This window comes from Odontesthes bonariensis, chromosome 7, assembly GCF_027942865.1.
Source record: "Odontesthes bonariensis isolate fOdoBon6 chromosome 7, fOdoBon6.hap1, whole genome shotgun sequence".
Taxonomy (NCBI): domain Eukaryota; kingdom Metazoa; phylum Chordata; class Actinopteri; order Atheriniformes; family Atherinopsidae; genus Odontesthes; species Odontesthes bonariensis.
Window position 1 is genome coordinate 26,433,073 of NC_134512.1, and position 19,289 is coordinate 26,452,361.

Here is a 19,289-nt window from a genome sequence, read left to right on the forward strand (position 1 = left end):
TTGAGCTAAGCTAAGCTTAGCTATCACTAAGCTACTTAAAACACTTTCTAAGGCTGCATCGAACGGTAACGTTGTGTCCGCTGCCATGTTGGATGAACACTCTACAAGCTTCGGTGTCGCGCATAGACGTCGTCATCGTCTTGCTGCCCTGCCCCCCCCCCGTTCTGTGATTGGTCCCCAAACTCAGGCAAAAATAAGGGCGGTGGTTTCCAGGCTGACTTTGCAGTGAGAATGAAATCGCGCGCAAAGCAGCATGAGAATTCCCAGTCTAATGAATAAGCCTAATTTGGAGCAGTCAGTGTTGCAGAAATCCACTTCTATTGTTTTGTTTTCAATACTGGGCAGCTTACTTCTTACTACGACCTTTTACTTCCAGTTCAGTTGGTTGCTTTTAGCAATTTGTGCCAAAAATCACAAAAGTCAAACCAATACTTTCAACACTTGAAAGTTCAGATTTTACTCAGTCCTCTGTAACACTTCCCAGGGGCCAGAATGCAGCAGCTAGGCTTGCACATTAAACTAGGCAGCAGTCCAACACGGCCCTATTTTATTTTTTTATTTAATTTATTACATTTTTATTATCTTGTTCTCAGTAGCTTCCACCATATTGCAGACTTAGTAGCCTGGCACCTGCACTTATATCAAATCCTTTTGATCTCCTTACTTCTTTACTCTTCAGTCTCTTGTTCAAGGTCTTATCTGTTTTACAGGCAAAGACGAGAAAAGCATTGTGAGTTTGTCTTTTGATGATAATTATAAAAATTAAAGAAATTAAAAAAATTTAAAAATCCTGTGAAAGTGGAGGAGCTTTGTTCAAAATGTATGCCGTGAAACCCTTACAGGCGGAAAGCATCTATGAGGGCCCAAATACCCTAACCTACAGGTCAAAACCTCACCTTTGCAACATCCCACAAGTGAATTCAATCTCTGTGCAAAACAAATACACACTTCTTCAGCAGTGTTAGAAAAAACGTTTCCTTTGACGTCAGCTCAGTGACAGTCGGGTCTGGGATGTTCTGAGGCACACTGTTTTTGTGGCAGACTGTAAGGCATCAAAGTTCAACAACCACACAAGAAGCGGGTCATTTTTAAATTTTTATTTTATTTGAGTTGCAGATAAACAGAAAGAAAAATACTTGCAGGAAATTCATGTTGGTACGTCTGAATGTGTGAACAATATGACAGATTAAAAAGTTCAGAAAATACTCCTAAAAAAAACAATGACAGGTAGGTGGAATATTGAAATTTTACATTCAACACTTATTTGTACTAGAAACTCCATCTCAGAGTTTTGTCGAACCAACAAGTATCACCAGGTCACAGTTGCAGGCAACTCTTCACCAACTGTAATAATTCCCACGATTTCTGTAATAGCTGGCAGCCTGTTGTATTTGCACAGCCACAACGATGAATGCGATAATGGTAACAAAGCAGATCAAAGAAGTCAGGACGGTGGCCACGATGTTGAGGCAGCGAGCAGTGGAGCCGTAGTGTTGGGCTCCTTGCAGATCTCCAACCACCTTCCGGTCTCTGGCCTGGAAGAACCAAAGCATAATGTTGTGTTTTCACAGTTATCTCCAACATCCGGGGAACTTGAGCAGAAAACTCTGGGCTCTCATTAGCCCCTTTCACACTGAGGAATAACCCGCATTTAATTCGCAAATTTAGCTGTTGCGTTCACACTGACGACCCGGGCTGGCGTGTCAACTCGACTCGCCTTTCGACCCGCGTCGGTCCCTAGTCTTTTTGCCGAGCCGAGTTTGGTGTGAAAGCAATTGACGCGGGTCGGACATGGGCATGGCGTGACGTGAGGAGTTTAAAAGACAGAATGGACAGCTGATTCAGAACAACAGCGACAGGTGAGGACAAGTTTTACTCTGTTTTCCATCAAGTTACACGGGTCACCTAATACGCCAAGCGTTCACATTGCTCGACGCGGGTCGAAGTGGCAATTTGGACCCGCTAAGGTAGCGGGTCTCAGTGTGAAAGGGGCTATTGTCTCCTGAAAACTTCTAAATTTGTGGCTAAACGTGGCTGAATTCTCTTTTCCGTTAATACACAAATGATGTTAAATCTTGATTACAGTACCTCTTTTCTTCTGAATGATTTTTGTCATGATCTGAATGATTGTTTTTAATTAAAGTCGTCTGTTAGGAGCATCATCTTTCCCCACCTGCTCTACAGCAAGGGGCAGGGATCGGGTAGAGTTTTTGGTCAGATTGTAAGATGCTCCTCTTGGGTTCCCTTAATATCTCCAATAGTTTGTTGTCATTAACTAATTCCAAATAAAATATGAACTCATAAACTCACCTTGATAGAAAAGATGAAAGCCGCCAATCCAAGGCAAAAAGGGTTCCCATACACGAAGCAGCAGAGGGACCAGATGATGTGGTCCTGTGCGGGCTCAGTGTTGATGTTCACAGTGGTGTACTGAACCAATCTAGAACCATCGGGTTGTCCAGAGAACCCATCATTCCTATTTCCTTGCAAAGGAAAGGCCTCAGCTGGGGAATTTCCAGTTTGGTATTCAGGATTCATTCTCTCTGAGTTCAGCTGTAGTTTGACGTGGAGCCTGCAGGAATCTGTTTCAGAAGTGTGATGCTGTGTGAAGTGTTGTACCTCTTTTGAGGGTGTTTGAGGTTACCACTCCCTCCCTCACTTTATTCTACATTTAACTTTCGCCCTGTAAAAGGTAGCTTTGCCTACAAAGACCAGCCATAGGGCCCTTCCCTTTTCGACTGTTTTGAATATTTTGTCGTGGTACATTGATACAGTGATACATAAGTGGAAAATAAACTACAAATAAGAGCTACTCCCGAAGCTGCAGCTTGTTAGTGAGCAGTAAAGCAGCTTTTTCTTTGCCAGAGTCACACTGAAATACATCGACACTTCCTGAATTGTAAAAAAAAAGACAGAAATATGTCTTGTGCTTTCACAAATTTCACCTTCAAGAGTCAGACCTTGCAACTGTGGAAATCTTAGTTCAGTGGCATTCAAACCTGGCTTTACAATGCTGGCTGAGCTAAAAACAACTACGAAAAGAAAAAAAAAGCACACAAATAAAGGAAAAAGATAAATAAAACACCACAAATGATGCTCGGTTGAAGGGGGGCAGCATTTGAACTTTGTTGGCACCACACAGGCCCAAGATACTGCATATAGAAGAAGCATTTGCCACAATCCACAGATAAACTAGGATTTCTTTCGTAAGTATTTGTCAATTCCACTCTCTGTGTTTTTCATTTTGAAATCTGCACAGCAGCCTGTTGTATATCAATCAAAGCTTAGTTACTTCCAGCAGTGAAGTTGCCTAATTTGTGCATTCTTTATTTTTTTCCAATGAGATCCATAAAAAGGAAGCAGGTGGAAGGAATGCATCTTTAATTCCTACACTGTTTGAGTCGTGAATGTCGCAACAAGCTGTTTTTATGCAACTGATTTCAGATTTCAGACGATATCACAGAAAAGGGAAAAGAATGCCATTCATGTCGAGCCAACGATCCAGTCAAACTCCAGCGATTTCTTTTAGAAAGCATTCTTTGGATCACACGCATTTACTTTCAACTGCTTTTAAAATATGCTTTGGCCATTTTTTTTTTTTTGTTTTTGTTTTTTTTAAGCCCTTTGGTTGAGCCTTTGTTGATATGAGTGTTTTTTGTGGCATATTGTAATTCATCACAGGTCTACAAACACACTATGTGTAAAACAACTTTTGACAGACAAAACTGTTAAAGAAAACAACACATTTCGGAAGCGTCTGTTTTCAAGGCTTATGGTAGCATTAGAGCTCCGTCTTCCAATTTTTTGCCCTAATAAAAATATGGGCAGCGGGTAACTCTTCCCACAATGAGAAGTTAACCCTCAGCAACTGGAGCTTTGATAGCTATGCTGCTGCTGCTGCCAGCGCAATGGTTACGATAAAGACAGTGAGGGTTAAGATGGAGACCAGAACTGTGGAGATGATGTTGAGGCAGCGAGCAGTGGAGCCGTAGTGTTGGGCACCTTGCAGGTCTCCGACCACCTTCCGGTCTCTGGCCTGGAAGAACCAAAACAGGATGCTTTTAAAGGTGGGTTATTCGAACCTGAAGGGAATTTAATACTGCTGATGCACTTAGATTCATTATTTACTGATACATTTTTGCATCTGGGCTATTTTCTCACACTGTTATTACAACTGTTCAAACAGTATGTAAAATAATACTTTTAAAAATAAAAAAAGCTGGTGTCCTCCATCAGTTTTCCTTCATATTCTTTTCTTTTTTTTGAATAATAATAAATTATAAATAAACCCCTCGTCTAAAAGATTCCACTTCTCCGTTTCTCTTCATCGTCTGATTGAAGGTTAAGTTTGCAAATTTTAGAGAAAGCGTTTTCTCCATAAACTATATCCTACCATTGCACAGTTTCTGTGCCTGTCAAGCGAAGCCGTGGATTTAACGTGTTATAAGAAGCCGAAATGACCAAATTTAAAATGCCTCCTTTCCTGCTACTTTTTAATTCCTTAAGTGGCCCTATAGTTACTCACTCTGACAGAGAAGATGAGCGCCGCCAGTCCGAGGCAGAAAGGGTTGGAGTAGAGAAAGCAGCAGAAGGACCAGATGATGTAGTCTCTCGGAGGATCAGTAGTAATGTTCACAGTGGTGTACTGAACCAATCTAGGACCCTCAGGTTGTCCAGGGGGTCCATACCTCCTGTTCTCCAATGCAGCAGCCTCCACTTGGGGTCCAGGATACATCGCTCTTAGTGGTAATCTGAAGGGTAGAGAGGTGTGCAAGAACTAATGTGAAATGGACAGTGGGCCAATTTCCTTTTTAACGGTGTTGGCCAAGTGGAAATTTCCCAACATTTCTATGCTAAAGGTACACATGCAAGGTGTTTGTTGCTAATCCTTTTTCAAAAATTGAACCCCCCAAATGTAAATGCTGTTACAGAGCACTTGTTGCTGAGATCTTGTGCGGTGTAGCACCGCAGAGCACGCACATATTTTGGGTTTCAGTTTGATGAAACATTTTGTTTTTAGTCAATCATGTGCACTGACATATACAGGTCCTTCTAAAAAAAAATTGTTCATTATTTTCCATAATGTAATGATAAAAATTGAACTTTCATATATTTTAGATTCATTGCACACCAACTGAAGTAGTTCAAGCCTTTTATTGTTTTAATATTGATGATTTTGGCAAAAAAGTGAAGAAAAACCAAAAATCCCTATCTCAAAAAATTAGCATATTTCATCTGACCAATAAAAGAAAAGTGTTTTTAATACAAAAAAAGTCAACCTTCAAATAATTGTGTTCCGATATGCATTCAATACTTGGTTGGGAATCCTTTTGCAGAAATGACTGCTTCAATGCGGCGTGGCATGGAGGCAATCAGCCTGTGGCACTGCTGAGGTGTTATGGAGGCCCAGGATGCTTCCATAGCGGCCTTAAGCTCATCCACAGTGTTGGGTCTGGTGTCTCTCAACTTCCTCTTCACAATATCCCACAGATTCTCTATGGAGGTCAGGAGAGTTGGCAGGCCAATTGAGCACAGTAATACCATGGTCAGTAAACCATTTACCAGTGGTTTTGGCACTGTGAGCATGTGCCAGGTCGTGCTGAAAAATGAAATCTTCATCTCCATAAAGCTTTTCAGCAGATGGAAGCATGAAGTGCTCCAAAATCTCCTGATAGCTAGCTGCATTGACCTTGCCCTTGATAAAACACAGTGGACCAACACCAGCAGCTGACATGGCACCCCAGACCATCACTGACTGTGGGTACTTGACACTGGACTTCAGACATTTTGGCACCTTGATTTCCGAATGTCATGCAAAATTTGCTTTCATCCGAAAAAAGTACTTTGGACCACTGAGCAACAGTCCAGTGCTGCTTCTCTGTAGCCCAGGTCAGGCGCTTCTGCCGCCGTTTCTGGTTCAAAAGTGGCTTGACCTGGGGAATGCGGCACCTGTAGCCCATTTCCTGCACACGCCTGTGCACGGTGGCTCTGGATGATCCTACTCCAGACTCAGTCCACTGCTTCCGCAGGTCCCCCAAGGTCTGGAATCGGCCCTTCTCCACAATCCTCCTCAGGGTCCGGTCCCCTCTTCTGGTTGTGCAGCGTTTTCTGCCACACTTTTTTTCCTTCCCACAGACTTCCCACTGAGGTGCCTTGATACAGGACTCTGGGAACAGCCTATTCGCTCAGAAATTTCTTTCTGTGTCTTACCCTCTTGCTTGAGGGTGTCAATGATGGCCTTCTGGACAGCAGTCAGGTCGGCAGTCTTACCCATGATTGCGGTTTTGAGTAATGAACCAGGCTGGGAGTTTTTAAAAGCCTCAGGAATCTTTTGCAGGTGTTTAGAGTTAATTCGTTGATTCAGATGATTAGGTTAATAGCTCGTTTAGAGTACCTTTTCATGATGTGCTAATTTTTTGAGTTTTCATGAGCTGTATGCCAAAATCATCAGTATTAAAAAAATAAAAGACCTGAAATATTTCAGTTGGTGTGCAATTAATCTAAAATATATGAAAGTTCAAATTTTATCATTACATTATGGAAAATAATTAACTTTATCACAATATGCTAATTTTTTAAGAAGGACCTGTATATGAGGGTGCAAGCATGCTTTAAAAAGCCAAAAAAAGAAAAGTGAAGAACTGGAGACATACGACAGTTTGGATTATTCTTTCATTGATTCGAGCACGAAATGAACAACTCGTCCCCTGTAGGTTGTCAGCTTGAACATGAATGACACAGTTACATTCAGATCGGTGTGTTAAAAGAGTATGCAGCAGGTTACATTGGTACGTCACAATGAATGCTGATAGAATTAGTTTCCATTCTGTACGTGGACAACGTTGGCCCAGGTCAGATTTGGCAATACTCAACAAAACACTACAACAAAAGGTAAAGCCACGTGTGGAAGCTTATTGTGCGAAGGCGTCGCAGATTTGCTTATAGCTGGTGGAACATCCAGACACATCCAAGAAAATTAGCTGAGGTGTGACTGAAATCATTTGAAGAGCCAAAGATTAAAATTAAACTACTCTGTGTTTAAAATGAACGCTTGGTCGTCAGTTCAGTCAAGCACACAGTCAGTGAAATAAACCAAAAGCGAGCACAAGCACCGACAACGGAAGCAGGACCCTCGACCACGAATTGAAGCGTGTTTATAGCTCAAACCCAAACTCCACATCAAACCTGCCTTCAGATAGCACGAACACATCTGCATTCGATTCCACACGTTTTTAAACACTAAAAGTATTCGGGTCATTAATAAGTACTCAATCACCACAATACAGTGGGACACGTAAGCAGCAGTAGTAGACAATTCATTTAATTCTAACAAATCATTTTTTTTACATTTTTAAGGCATTATGTTGTTAAGGTCACATGGTGCAATATAAGACAACATAATCTTCTACACAAACCCAAAAAAGAAGAAAATTGCAGTTTAATTAGGAGAATTTTGCCTCAGGATTTTCCAGCCTCTTGAATATGACTCGCTTTGAGAATTGTAAGGAAAATGTGTGAGTTTGGAATGACTGAATAAGAAATCTTTTAAATCCAACATAATCATTTCAGCCTCTGCGCCAGTGATGAGCAGGTCAAATCTGTTCCAGTTCCTGGTGGAAGAGAAGGGGGAGCAGGCTGGAGATTTAAGGCATCACATCTTCGAGGACGCAGCGATGGCCGAGGCTCCTGGGCGGCTGTACACGCGCACGCTTGAGTTCTGAGACGGAAAGAGACACAAGGTTAGCGAGATGGAAGGGCTGCTGCAAACAGAAAACCACAAAATTGCTCAACAAACGGTTGGAACTTCCACCTCCTCTCGCTATGAGCCCGACTTCTCTCCCACATCTATAATAGTCTGTATATGTCAATCAACTTTCAGCTTGGAAATGCTTCATTTAACAATAGACAACTGTGCTTGGCCCCAACATGTGTTTTGGATCAATAAAAGCAATGCAAATGTTTCAACGCTAAAGAAAATCCCTCCTCTGTGTCAATGTTGTAACGATGCCTCAAATATTTTTTTTTTTTGGGGGGGGGCGGCATGAAGTCCAGGATGTGAACTGCGTTTACCTTCTTGGCCTCTGCGTTATACTTGTTGAGGAGGGTCTGTACCCCGTTTCCGTAGTCTGGATGGATCGCCTTCAAGTTCTCCACCTGCGTGAAGAACATCAGTAAAACCATGAGGTAAGCACGTACTCCATTACAAGCTGCCCATGAGAGATTTCTGCGCTGATTTTACTACCATGTACAATCAGAATCAAGCAACATGTAAACCGTAATCTGATAAGAGCTGGTGAACTGTTCAGGGTTATTTCATTTGCCGCTTGAATGATACGCTCCTAGAATACAATGTGCATGGAAATGCTCAAGGGTTTTTAAGGACTGAGCCCTTCAGTTGCGCGCAGTTTGACGCGGTTGCATGCGAAGCTCAAACTTTGCAGAAAGCGGTTTGATTTTCCCACATAAAACCAGAAGTCGGTCTGAGAGTCGGAGACAAAAGAACTAGATGTTCAAGTAGTAAAAAAGAAGAAAACGAGGGTACAAAACCTAAATAAGAAAGGAAATGGTCAGAGCGAAATAAAAAAAAGAAAAAAAATGGAGTGAATAAACATCATCTTGCTAAACCAGCGTTTATTTCATTTGTTCTTCTGGCAGACGTACACAACTGAGAGCACAGAGCGGAAAAAGACGAGATGGAGGAAGACACAAACACAGGGGAGGGGGGCGAATATCATTCTCTTATTCTTCCCATTTTCAGTCTCTTTGCTTGTGTCATATTTACCACATTAACAAGTAAGCACGGACCTATCAGTCATGAAGCACCGTGGGAGCGTTTGATTTGTTTCGGTTAGCTGACACGTCAGACCAAGTGCTAAACCACTGACTTGGGAAGAAAAATGTGACCCGTTCTACACGGGAAGCCTCTAGCTTATAAACACTTATAATCCCATATTGGTGATGCTAGCATGGACTGCTGGTGGAGAAGATCTTAGGGAGAAGATGGACGACGTGCAACTGCAAGTCTCATTTGTTAGAGATTTTTTTTTAAAACAAACCAAAAAAATAAATAAATATCACATGAAAATACACATCACCCTCTTAGCTGTACTCAGTTCCTGGGTGGCACAATTTCTGGTAATAAAGTTTTTGTTATTTGATCCAATAGTCACTGAAAAAAAAAAAGTCTGCCTTTAAAATATTATAGTATTTTATTCTGGGAAAGTGAGAAAAGAGTATAATTACCCAGAACTAAGCTGAGATCTGGACTCTTTTTGTCCCCATACAAACTACAATGCAATTGTAAGGCTGATTAAAAAAAATAAAAAATATCCAATTATGCAACATAAAACTAAGTAAAAAAATAAAGCATGTTGGCCTAACCCACATAACCCACAGTGCAGACTTGCTGGAACCCATTGTGTTTCCACAGCAACAGCCTGTGGCCCGACTGTGAAAGCATGCAACTGGGGCAAACCACAATCTGGCAAACTCTCACCTTCTAACCGTCATCCTTCCGTGCAGTCAATATGCAGAGATATGATTTCATCTTTAATTACATTTTGGATTTCATATTTTGACGTCAGACTTTAGATTTATCCAAGCACGACGGATGAGAGGCGACAATACTGGCGCTGCATAGACAGACAAACACGATGTGGACTCACCGTGCGCTTCTGGATAAAGAGCTGGGCCCCCTTCAGGGACCCCGCCATGTTCTGGCAAAGTCTCAGGCGCTCCTCCTCATTCAGCACTTGGGTGTAGAAGGCTCGAACCTGCCATCACACACACACACTCTGCTCTTACCCACTACCCACTGCGAAAACACATGTTCAACAGTATAGCCTGCATTTAAAACCAATAATGCCTTCTTTACTGACAAAAAAAAAAAAAGAAAAGCTAAACGTATAAATATTTGGTTTTTAATTAATTCCTTGATTAATTAAAAAAAAAGGAGAACAAAAGGATTTATTTGGAGTTGGTTCTTTCTTGCTGAGAACAGCAAAGAAAGGAGTAAAGGAGGAAGATGTGGGGGAAACAAAACAAAGCTAATAAAAAAAAAAAAAAAAAAAAAAAAAAAGGGTAAAGGGAACATATTTGGTTTTTAATTCATTCCTTTACACACTTTTACAGATGGCTCTTCTCTCTTGCACAGAGCGCAGCTGGGTGATGTATAAATGACCCGCGGAGCAACAAAACCTCACACTTGTCAGCTCTGGATGCCACAGAAATGACACCTGAGATCATCCTTACCTGAGTGGTGTTGTCTTCATCTTCACTGTTGTAACGGGCCACGTCTGCAGACACCTTGAACTTCGACTCCACAAACCGAGGCTGGGTCTCTGGGGCACTGAAGCTGTTTGGATAGTAGTTTGGAGCGCCACCTAGAGGTCAGACAGACCAAACACTAGTGAGCCAGGGAGGAAGGGAAGAAAAAAAATCATGCTATTGAGAGTTTAATTCTGTAAAATGAAACAGAAAATTATTGCCGCTAGTGGATAAATCTGAAGAGTGAATAAATTGAAAATGTCAGATTCACTGATTAAAAAAAAAAAAAAAAAAAAGCTCCCAAATATGAACTAAGAAATTTACTGTGAGGCAGCTAAAATTAAGGGAAAACAAAAGTGAATCCTCGCTTGGAGCCTTTCAAGCAGCCGGGAAACATTACTGTGTATTCCTCTCTTTATGCAGAAATGTGGGTTTCAGTGAAAGAGCACCTGGAAGCATGCTCACTCTGGACTGCCATGCAGGGTCTGGTGTACGCCAACATGCAATCAAGAACGGACCCGCGGCCACACGGCAAAACCCATGAGAACGGTTTCCATGAAACACACCGGGGGGAAAAGACGACGCCGTCTATCTCAACACACCTTTACAATGTCACAGAACAAATAACAATTTACAGCTATATCACGGTTTATGATATTCTTAAACTTGGGCCGTTACTTTACTTGGAAGTTTGAACATTCGTCACACAGGATCAAACTTTGAACAACAGTAACTAATCTGGATGAAAAAAAAAAAAAAGATATTCCAGTCTAAGTTTTTCTGACCATCGGCTGTACAGACAATAACAAGGTGCCCCATTAAACCCAACATGCCCCGTCCACCTCTTTGTGAAACATGGGCGTCAATTGGGTATGGCAGCTGCCACACCTTGGCTCCAGGGAAAAATGTAAATGTTCGTTTTTCTTTAAAAAAAAAAAAAAAAAAAAAAAAAAAAAAAAAAAAAAAAGCATCTCCGCACCCCAGAATCTGAACTGTCGGCTGTGAATTTCAGTCCATGTTGTCTACTCGTGTTATTTGCCGATGCGGTCGTGACATCGTCACCTGAGCTGTTGCCAAGCAACAAAACGACACCGCAACCATTGCATGGCAATCTCCGAGGATTTCAACTACACCACACACACAAAAAAAAAAAACACAAAATAGATACACACTCTTAGGAGATTACAAAGTTTATTACAAAGAAATTGAGCGTCAGACTATTGGATGCCATTCGAATTAAATGGTGACATCTGCTGACCAACACTAGACACTGCACTTAGTGTGTATGAAGGGATTAAATCGAGGACCACATTAAGTGGAAGGTGTCTGAACATCTTGTTACTGACACACCATTACTCTTAGTTTAAAAAGGTGTTACTGTGTGAAACAGTCCACTTTCACAATAATTTCACTGGTGTAAAAAGGCTGCCGAATTCATTTCAGAGGTGGGGGCTGGAAACAGATGGATGGGGGCTGGAGGAAAACGCAACTTAGTTATCAAAGGAAACTAGACAGGAAATCAATCAGCCAATACTTCAGCTGAAGAGCAGATACTCTGAACTAAAACGGATTCAATTTCAGCCAATTCAGTGCTCATGACCGAAGGGGCCTGTGCAACGGCCTCTTGGCTCCTCTGCTTTCAGTGACCTTGCTTGTGTTTCACCCATCATCGTCTTAAACATTTTAACCAAACTGACCATCGGCTACAACCCCCATTCCAAAAATAGAATTTGCCATGACTATGAATATTTCACATTCTCCAGTAAGTAATATCATTAAAAGCTTCAGATAATCTGGAGACATCTCTGCACAAGGGACACGGCTGGGAATCGTTACTGGATGTCCCTGATATTTCGGGTCCGTTGGCAGCACTGCATTAAAAACAGACACGATTCTGTCATGGAAATCCCTGCACGGGCTCTGGAGCACTCCCAGAAATCACCGTGACAGCCACAAATGCAGGTTAGAGCTCTATTGTGTAAAGAAGGTGTAATCTGAAGATGATCCAGAAAGGCTTTCATTTTCTCGGGACTAAGAGAAAAAAAAAAAGTTCAACATTGCTGCCAGTGCTACTTGTAGGACTAACAGTACAACAAATGTATATCATCTAAGAAATTTTTTTCTCCAAATCTCAAATTTTTTAAAAATCCTTTAGTTTATTCAAACTTTGGTGAAGAAAACTGCAGGATAAAGTTTTGTGTAGCCAGTGTTATATGTGAGCACAGTTGTGAGACAGGGGCATACTTTTCGCCACCTTACCGTGGTCTATAATAAGCTCTTTTCTGTTACGTCATCAGTTTCTAACACTGGCAAAACGTCTTGACGGTACCCGAGTACCGAGTACATTACGCGCATTCCCTCTATTGTAAAAAGACTCATTATTGATCCACACTTGCTACAACTGAACTATAACTTACCTTGGTTGTCGAACATGCACATTGGACCGTCACGCTGGTAATTGGCCACCCGCGCCCTGAAGGGACAGTTGACGGGGATCTGCAGGTAGTTGGCTCCCAGTCGGTGTCGATGTGTGTCGGGGTAGGAGAAGAGTCGACCCTGCACAGAGACAGGAGAGTCAGCTCTGGTAAGTACCAACACTGTAACAGCAGCAGACTGTGCCGTTGACACACAATCAGATGGTTAGCATGTCAGGGGGAAAATCTGCCATTGTGTTACCTGCAGCATCTTGTCGGGGCTGGCCTCGATGCCTGGCGGCATGTTGCTGGGGTCAAAGGCCAGCTGCTCCACCTCTGCAAAATAGTTGACTGGGTTCCTATTTAGGATCATTCTGCCCACAGGGATCAAAGGGTATTCTTTGTGTGACCACACCTGGACCATGGAAAAAAAAAAAAAAAACAGAAATTTTCAATAATATGTTCCAGCCAGATGCCCGAGCCCTCCTGGACGCCTCCCTGGTGAGGTGTTCCGGGCCCGTCCCACTGGGAGGAGACCCCGGGGAAGACCCAGGACACGTTGGAGAGACTATGGCTGTGTTCGAAACCGCATACTCATCGATCAGACAGTATGCAGAGTGTTTACCCACAATGCATTTCGCTCCTACCCGAGCCGAAATTAGCCGGCCTGTAGCTGATTTCGCTTAAGCTCTAAACTTTAGCAACATTTGAAACATTTTCAGGCGAGAAAGTAGTCGTTTAGATCCCCAACGTGTTGAAAACCTGCCAAAATACCGGCTATTTACAATTTTGTTCCGACGAATTTGGCGCTACTAAAGCTAGCCGTAGTGAACAACGCACTTCCGGTTATTTTCACAAAATAAAATACCCGTTGTCTTTTGTCATAGGGAAAGCCATTACGATATGATTGGTGCTTTTGTTTTGAAAACAGGAAGTGAACCTACCCTAGTTGTAGATAGCTTGAAACTGCGGTGAGTATGAGTAGTAACCTCATGACGCATACCCAACATTTCGGCGAATCTAGTATGCATTCGGGAAAAAAGTCAGTATGAGTAGTAGGAAAGTATGTGGTTTGAACACAGCCTATGTTTCTCGGCTGGCCTGGGAACGCCTCGGGATCCCCCCAGAAGAGCTGGAGGAAGTGGCCAGGGACGTCTGGGTTTCTCTGCTTAAGCTGCTGCTGCTGCTCCTGCGACCCGATCCCCGGAGAAGGGGAAGATGATGGATGGATGGATGGATGGATGTCCCAATTATCAAAAGCAAGGTATCCATTTAATAATAGTCTTATCAGTTTACTAGAAATATGCTATCACAGCATCTGAAAGCAATGTTATGACCCAGTTTGGTTTCCTTTGTGGAGGGATGTCGTACCTTAGTAAGATCAAAGGGATTGAACCTGAACTTCTCAGCCTGCTCAAAGGTCATGACTTGAATATAACAGGTCCAGGACGGGTGGTTGCCGTTGGCAATCGCATTAAACAGGTCTCCGATGGCATAATCCGGGTTGGTGGATGCTAGGTGTTCTGCCTCCTCCACCGACAGATTCTTTATGCCTTGATCAGTCTTAAGAAAAAAACAAAAACAACAACATCAGTCATGACATGACGCGCTAAAAAAAAAAAAAAAAAAAAAAGTAGGCAGTCAACTTGGGTTGAAGCAAACCTTGAAGTGGAACTTGCAGTAGAAACGTTCGTCGTCAGCGTTGACCAGCTTGAAGGTGTGAGAGCCGTAGCCGTTCATGTGACGGTAGCCATCGGGCAAACCTCGATCACTGAACAGGAAAGACACCTGTTGGGGGGGTGGGAGAGAGACACGAAATGAGAAAGAAGACACCGCACGTTTTTCTCATGTTTAATCCATTATTAAATCACTTGAGAGCATTTGCTTAGCATCATAAAGCATGTGAACCTTCTTTTCTGAATATTTCCCGGTATAAATCGAATAAACTCTCCAAGGTCAGCCTCGGGTTCAGAGGCAGCTTACCTGATGCAGACTTTCAGGCCTCAGACTCCAGAAGTCCCAAACCATGTCAGGGTCTTTCATGTGGGTTTGAGGATTGCGCTTCTGGGAATGAATGAAGGACGGAAACTGCAGGCAGGAAAAGGCTCATGTCAATGCAATGCATGTCTTGCAAGTCTTAATAATCACAGTCATCTAACAGTTAAATTTTTTTTTTTGTTCTTCATTTATCAAATATCCTTAAATCATCTACATGTTCATGGCCACAGTTGCGGCTCAGACATCCCTCAATTCCACTAACCAGCAGGGCATCCCTGATGAAGAAAATGGGGGTGTTGTTGCCCGTCAGGTCCCAGTTGCCCTCTTCAGTGTAAACCTTAATAGCGAAGCCTCTTGGGTCTCGGACTGTGTCTGCTGACCCAGACTCCCCAGCTGGACAAATGAAAACATAACATTTCACTCATTAATTGAGGGAAACCAACTTCCAGTATCAGTTTGAATCGTCACTTCAGTCATTAAATGTTTTAGTTAATCCACAAAAAATTGCGGAGGGACACAAAACCCATTCAGGATCCGCCGTTCTTTTTTTTTTTTTTTTTTCTTCCCCATTTCACACATTTTCAACATGGCCAAAATCTGAAGAGTGTTCATGGCCTCCAGAAAAGAGGTTGTGTATGGCTACAAGCCTGGAAAGGTATCTTAACAAAAAAAAAAAAAAAAAACATCTTTGAAATGCATGATTCCACTATGAAGTAAATCGATTTATAGGAGATAAAAATAAATAAAAAAAATTACGAGGGAGGGTTTTCGGAGATAGTTGCAAATATCTCTGTAAAAAAGTACTGACATCCCATAGAGGGCTAAAAGCTCAAACTCTTCTCACATATTTAAGTGTAGACAACAGCGCCCTCTGGTGAGCAGGAGTAGTCCCAACACTGAAACCTGCAGAGAAGAGCTGCTCCAACAGCAGACAAAACACTGAGACGTTTGCATAATCCAAACTGTGGACTTTGTTACTGCAACTGACGCAAATGGTCTGCTCTGCTGTGCCCTCGTTACATAACTGACAGGGTTTGAAAGAACAACATCCGTTCAGACAGTGACCCGGCAACCTGTTACATACATGATCCCCGAGGACTATTTTCATACTTAAATATAAATATATATATACGCATTTACATTTATGGACAAAATCTGTAAATGGGGACGAGGCATAAATCACACACATAAATGCATTACACGGTCATTCTTACCCACAGTGGAGAAACGGACAGCAACGGGTGTCATTTTGCCCACATGTTCAAACACCTTGGCCTTGCAGTAGCGAGTGATGTCATGAGTAACCTCAAAGTAGCCAAACGCCCCTGCATCAAGGAGGAAAACAATTTAAATAAAAAAAAAAAAATCAAGCAAAAACATTATTTCTTTTTTTTTTTGGCTTCATACACTTTGAATGCTGGTGGGCGTTCCCAAATATCAGCACTGGGAAACAATGTGACACCTTCCAGAGGAGGCCAGCCAACAATCTGTTCAAAACAATGTGACCTTGATCTTTACAGCTTGCAAAGGTTAGTATTTGTCTGGAGCAATATCAAGATTTATTTATTTTCCCCACATATAAATCAAAATATATGCCAGGAAAGTGCAGCATCAGCCACAATAAACAGACAATCTCAATGATGGCAGACCCTCACTCAACAACAACAACAAAAAAATAAGTGAGCAATAAAGACAAATATCTGCAGGCTTTTTTTTTTTTAAACCCATAAGAACCCGGACCCATTTCTTCTTAAATGAAAATTAAGGGGGTCATAACACAGACTAAATAGACCACATAGAACACATTTCTGACATTTTTTTCAAAATACCACCCCCCACTGTCACATTGGGCGTTAAGAACCTGGATAATTTCTCCATCAAGGAAAATTATGGGGGACATAAAACAGACTATATAGAACACATTTCTGACATTTTTCTCAAAAATAATACTCCCTAGTGTCAAAGATGTGTCAATGGGTGTTAGTTAAATGGTTTGAATCTTTCCTTTAGCAACCCAAAACAAGCGATTTAAATTTAGCTAGCTCTACCCGTAGTGGTAACCTGGCACACAGACATCTTGGAAATGTTATTATGAGAAGACTAAATCACATAATCTGTCACATGACCCACCAGGATATTAAGTATGGGTCACTCTGGCAATTCACGAGTTGAAATCAAGGATAAAGTTTTTCATGGAATTTTCCAGAACATTTAAAGGGCATGTGACACCTGTGTCACAGTGGGTTCTTATGGGAACCTTAATCTGTTCCCAGACTCCTGCCATACCGCCTAGAAACAGTCAGCAGTACCTTTTATGAGCAATTATAATGCTGATTTTGCCAACTGAGGGGGGGGGCAGGGCACAGAGAACAAACTCCACTGAGGTTACCCAACACCAACCTGCGCCTTTGGCATGCACCACCCTCTCTGGGATTCGTTCCCGATCGAAGTGGGCCATCTCATCTGTAAAGACCACATCTTGGACCAGCAGAGGGCCTCTCGGTCCTGCAGTCTGCAGGTTTAGCTTGTCTCCAACGGGATGGCCGGCTCCTGTGGTCAGCACGTCCGGTTTCTGATACACACAACAACAAAAAAAAAAAAAAAACACTAATACTGGTGGAAGATTCGTGCACTTGCAATTTATTTGTCAAATTAAAAGCAGAAAACGTTGCTCATTCAGCTCTTTCTTTTGAAAAACGCCAGCAGCACTTCCGCTTGGAGCCCGCAGGGCTGCTCAATCGGTGTTAAAATACCGAAACGCGAGCCAAATTAAACAAACAATGCAATATTTGAAGGAACGTGGACTTTCGTCACCGTAGGAGACTCCAGCTGTTTGCTCTAATGTGCTCCCGTTACATAACTAACAGGGTTTAAGTTCCACTACGTCCCCCTGGATAATGACAATGACCGACTTCGTATCTTTACAAGAAAATTCCGTCGCGGAGGGCATTTCGGGGACAACAGTCCTATTTTTTTGTCTGAAACGTTAGCAAAAAAAGCTCTTTGCAATTAAGGCAATACAGCAACTACAGTTCATGCTTAAAGTGCCTACAGAGTACCTTTTAACATGTCTGTAAGGATCGAGCTGTTACCCCAGACGACCTCTCACCCATTTACTCCCAACTCACACACAGCTGCGCAACAATAAATACTCGATCAAATACGCGCATATACAAACCTGAAAGCCTCTGCTGTCCTTCCAAATCTTCATTTGGTCAGTAGTTTTATCTCTGTTGTCAGCCATGTCGATAGTTCAGCGCGAAAACGCTTTTAGACCACACACTCTGCAGGGGATGCCGCGGAGGAAAACGTTACCTATTTATCCCAGTCTCAGAATTATTCTTCCTGGACTTTGTCCGACATGACCCCGCCCCTCGTTTCTGATTGGCTGATAGAAGTGCACTGACCTACTTTTGAGAGTTAAGGAGAAGGGTCCAAACTCAGGTCATCAATTTCTTTTTTGTTTTGTCACCGTTAAACACTGAATATTGACTTGTAGCTAAGTGGTTTGTGCTGGAGTCGGACGCAATAAACTTGTAATAACTTATACATGATTCATTGAATAGTGAGCAACACCGCTTTCATTTACATGGCCGCGGGGTAAGGTAAAATATATTTTGAGCGTTGTCTAAATTCTATAAAGCACATCAATAGTAACGGTTTAACGTTTTATTACATTGTAATACACAATTCAAGATCACTATTGTATCGTGATTTACATACATATTGACCTACATTTTCATTATTTATTTATTTTTTGCTTGATGTTTGTTGTATTTCCAAGTTTGATTATTCATTTATCTATTTAACTCTCTGCGTAAAGCATGACGACATTACTAAACTTCATTATGTCTTTTTACAAAAAAAATATTAATAATTACTAGTTTCAGCAAACACCCCCCCCCCAAAAAAAAATAAAATAAAAAATCTAACATCAACAGGGGAACACTATTAAGCATGTGAACTTTTTTTAAACAAAAGGAGTAAGTATCGATCCCATGATCTGCACAGGAAGATCATGGGATGGATACTAAGCTGAGGCATGCTCATTCATTTAAATCCCTGTTTCTCAAAAGAGAAAAGACTGTGAAAGACTGAGGCGTGATAATGCATCCAAACTTTGATCTGCATCAAGGCCTTACTTGGTGAATTTTCCCAATGTATTTAATAAGGAGGATCCCGGTCGAAACCAACAATCTGTAATTTAAGATGATATTAATTTGTTACCGGTATAGTACCAATCCCACGACTTACCAGTGGCAGCCATGTTGAATGTTTTGAGCAGACAATTCAAGCACTTCAACAACACGTGGTCAGTCTTATTGTTGAACTGATTTTTATTTGAAACAGCATTCACACAATACACTGGATTCTTGAGGCACATTCACATCAAGTGCTAAATAACTTCATGCATGATTGAATGTTGGCTACAGCTCTGTGGAATCAAATGCAAATTCGGACTGTAAATGAAAATATTGCTTCATTATTTGGCACAGTAGGAAATATTGTGTATCGTATGAGCAAAGGTGTTACTTCCCTTTTTTTTTTTTCTCTCTCTTCAGAGAGATTTTCAAATGAGGAGAGAACTGGATCAAACGTGTGGAGCCGCTT

General features: G+C 41.8%; 2 protein-coding genes across 2 annotated transcripts; both read right to left on the minus strand.

Moving 5' to 3' along the window:
• Positions 1-2,536: 2,536 nt before the first annotated feature.
• LOC142384753 (dispanin subfamily A member 2b-like) lies at positions 2,537-4,853 on the minus strand. Its single transcript, XM_075471055.1, has 2 exons — positions 4,526-4,853; positions 2,537-4,036 (listed from the first exon to the last, which is right to left on the minus strand). Exons 1-2 carry the CDS (start codon positions 4,733-4,735, stop codon positions 3,884-3,886), a joined length of 363 nt encoding a protein of 120 aa, XP_075327170.1. The 5' UTR covers positions 4,736-4,853; the 3' UTR covers positions 2,537-3,883.
• Positions 4,854-6,658: 1,805 nt separating this feature from the next.
• Positions 6,659-18,036, minus strand: cat (catalase). The gene is given in 14 exon segments (XM_075470352.1): positions 6,659-7,668; positions 7,670-7,717; positions 8,071-8,154; positions 9,666-9,773; positions 10,252-10,382; positions 12,684-12,822; positions 12,943-13,095; positions 14,052-14,243; positions 14,343-14,468; positions 14,664-14,768; positions 14,941-15,071; positions 15,893-16,003; positions 17,079-17,250; positions 17,857-18,036. Coding segments are annotated over 14 exon segments (1,674 nt in total). The 5' UTR covers positions 17,923-18,036; the 3' UTR covers positions 6,659-7,560.
• Between the last annotated feature and the right edge of the window lie 1,253 nt (positions 18,037-19,289).

Coding starts and splice junctions, on each gene's coding strand:
- LOC142384753 (XM_075471055.1), bottom strand. CDS start 4,735: ATGTATCCTGGACCCCAAGTGGAGGCTGCTGCATTGGAGAACAGGAGG. Junction 4,037..4,525: donor CGCTCATCTTCTCTGTCAGA/GTGAGTAACTAT, acceptor TGGTTCTTCCAG/GCCAGAGACCGGAAGGTGGT.